At 36.6% G+C, this 2,664-nt stretch overlaps 1 protein-coding gene across 1 annotated transcript; it reads right to left on the bottom strand.

Annotated features, from left to right (window-relative positions):
• Positions 1–1,371: 1,371 nt before the first annotated feature.
• On the bottom strand, positions 1,372–2,328 carry LOC101824664 (olfactory receptor 52N2). Its single transcript, XM_005087284.2, has one exon. It carries the CDS (start codon positions 2,326–2,328, stop codon positions 1,372–1,374), a length of 957 nt encoding a protein of 318 aa, XP_005087341.1.
• Positions 2,329–2,664: the final 336 nt, after the last annotated feature.

Below are 2,664 nucleotides of genomic sequence, written 5' to 3'. Positions count from 1 at the left end.
ATTTAGATAATATATAAATAAAAGTATTTGGCCTATACTGGCATGTGAGAAGTCAACAAAAGATCAGCCATAGAAAACTGATCCTTGCCATCAGTGGTGGCACATACCTTTAATCCTGTCACTCAGGAGGCAGAGGAAAGCAGATCTTTGTGAGTTCGAGGCCACCATGGTCTACACAGTAGCTCCAGAGAGCCATGGCTGTTACACAAAGACACCCTGTCTCAAAAAAAATCAATAAAATAAAATAGTGAGAAAGAGAGTGAAAACTAATCCTGTACTAAGAAGAGATTTCTCATTAGCTCATAAATAATAGCACAATTAATTATATCAGTGGACTATACCAGAGACCTTGTTGTTTTATTTCTTAAAGAACTGGCATACTTAATTATCCAGATGATTTTTATTAGTAAGCATTTGTTATATTTGAAAGAAGTATAGAAGTTGCCATTCACAGACATACAGGAATTAATTAACATTACAATATCTAATCCTTAGAAATCAAAGATTTTAAACTTTAGAGTGACTCAAAAACCAATGAAATATTCTCTCTAATAGCTGTCCTCTAAAATGTCCTTCCTTAAGATTATATCCATTTTTAATGACTTCTTCTCCTTTTTCATACATGTTTCATCTCTTGTTTCCCTGGCCAGTGTGTCTATTCTCAATACCCAGCAATTTGGGATTATTTGACTTTCGGTTCTCCATTCCTCACATCAGATTAACTAATAGTGTTGGTTAACAGTATTTAGTGCCTCTAAAATGAGTTAAAAATATATAATACTATAAAAAACTGATGATTTTACCTCCTTAATGAAACACAAAAAATTAAGTCTCATAGATTTATTTTTATGATGCTTAAAAAATGAATGTGCAGGGAAGAAAACATCTGTAGGTCATTTAAGAAAACTAGAGAGGATCATTAGTTTGTCAAATAATTAGAATTGAGGTAGTCCACAAAAATATCAAAATGTGTTTTGTACATCAGCAAGGTACTTTATCTAAGTAGGGTTTGCTCTTAGTGGAGAGGACGAGATTTTCACAAATTATTGCAAACTTATGTTTTAAATACAAAACACAGATTGACATTTATTCTATATCCACCATTTCATCATATTTCCATCCATCATTTCTATTTGTATAGAATTTTGTAAAAATAAAAATAGAAGGCATGAGTACATTGTGTAATAATTTCTACATTCTATACTTTGGCAGAATTTTCCTTACAAAGAATAAAATAACATACAATTGCAAAGGCTTTAGAACATTTACATGTTAAATGGCATAATACTATTTCACTCATCTTTTATGACAGTTTTCTCCACGACTTTCCTCATGATAAGCAGTTATAACTGGTCTTAATATCCATTTGTTTTAGGTAATGCCCATTTTGTCTCTCATTAAAAATTTGATTATGCTTTCCCGAATCTGCTTGGTCTTGACTCCATAAATAATTGGGTTCATGGTAGGGGGAAGTAGCAGGTAGAGGTTGGCCACTATGATATGGATGTGGTGGGGAATGGTGTGGCCTCCAAAACGATGAGTGAAGAAGGTAAAAAAGGCAGGCACATAAGTGATCACAATAGCACAGATGTGAGATGTACAGGTGCTAAAGGCTTTATGACGAGCATCTGCAGAGGACAGACTCACCACTGCTCGCAGTATCATAGTGTAAGACACAGAGATACAGCAAATGTCAAACACACCAATCAGTAGAGCAACCATAAGACCATAGATTGCATTGACCTTGGCATTGCCACAGGATACCTTGGCCACAGACATGTGATCACAGTAAGTGTGATGGATAAGTGTGCCTCGGCAATAGGGCAAGCGCTTAGTGAAGACAGGGAATGGAAAGATGAGCATCACACTCCTCAAGAAAGTAGCAAGACCAGCCTTGGCAATCACAGTGTTGGTGAGGATGCTGGTATAACGCAGAGGATAGCAGATGGCTACATAACGGTCCAGGGCCATGAGCATGAGGACACCAGATTCCATTCCAGTCAACATGTGGACAAAGAACATTTGAACCAGACAAGAATTAAACCCAATCTCCTTGAAGTTGAACCAGAATATGCACAGCATATTGGGCACAGTGGTGGTACATAAAGTGACATCAGTGAAGGAGAGTAAGGCCAGGAAGTAGTACATGGGCCGGTGCAGAATCTCCTCGTGTCCAATGAGATAGATAAGCCCACTGTTCCCCGCAACAGCAATCATGTACATGAAACAGAATGGCAGAGAAATCCAGACATGTGCAGTTTCCAGCCCAGGGACACCATTCAGAATAAAGAAATCTGGGGTCAGACTGGAGCTGTTCGCTCCAGACATAATGGCTGGAAGAATGAGAGCATTTTATACCCAATAATAAGGTCAGTGTTCTGGGAAAGTATGTAAATAAAAGATAAGTAGAGCACCTAGAAAAATGATAATATTAAAATAAGAAATTACTAAAAATATTTGCAACATTCTATACAACTTCACAATCTACTACCATTTTTCACTTGACAGGATATGATGCTTACCAATTGATTAACCACGTTATGGTTCAGCTTTCACTCTCTACAAAGATTTAACAAATCCATCAAGTTCAGAGTGTTGACAAGATTATGGGAAGTGATACTTTTATACAATAGAACAGAACCAAGGAATATTCCATTAATGTAC

This window comes from Mesocricetus auratus, unplaced genomic scaffold (genome assembly GCF_017639785.1).
Source record: "Mesocricetus auratus isolate SY011 unplaced genomic scaffold, BCM_Maur_2.0 Super-Scaffold_4256, whole genome shotgun sequence".
NCBI classification, from domain to species: Eukaryota; Metazoa; Chordata; class Mammalia; order Rodentia; family Cricetidae; genus Mesocricetus; species Mesocricetus auratus.
This window is presented reverse-complemented; position numbering and strand designations above follow the sequence as displayed.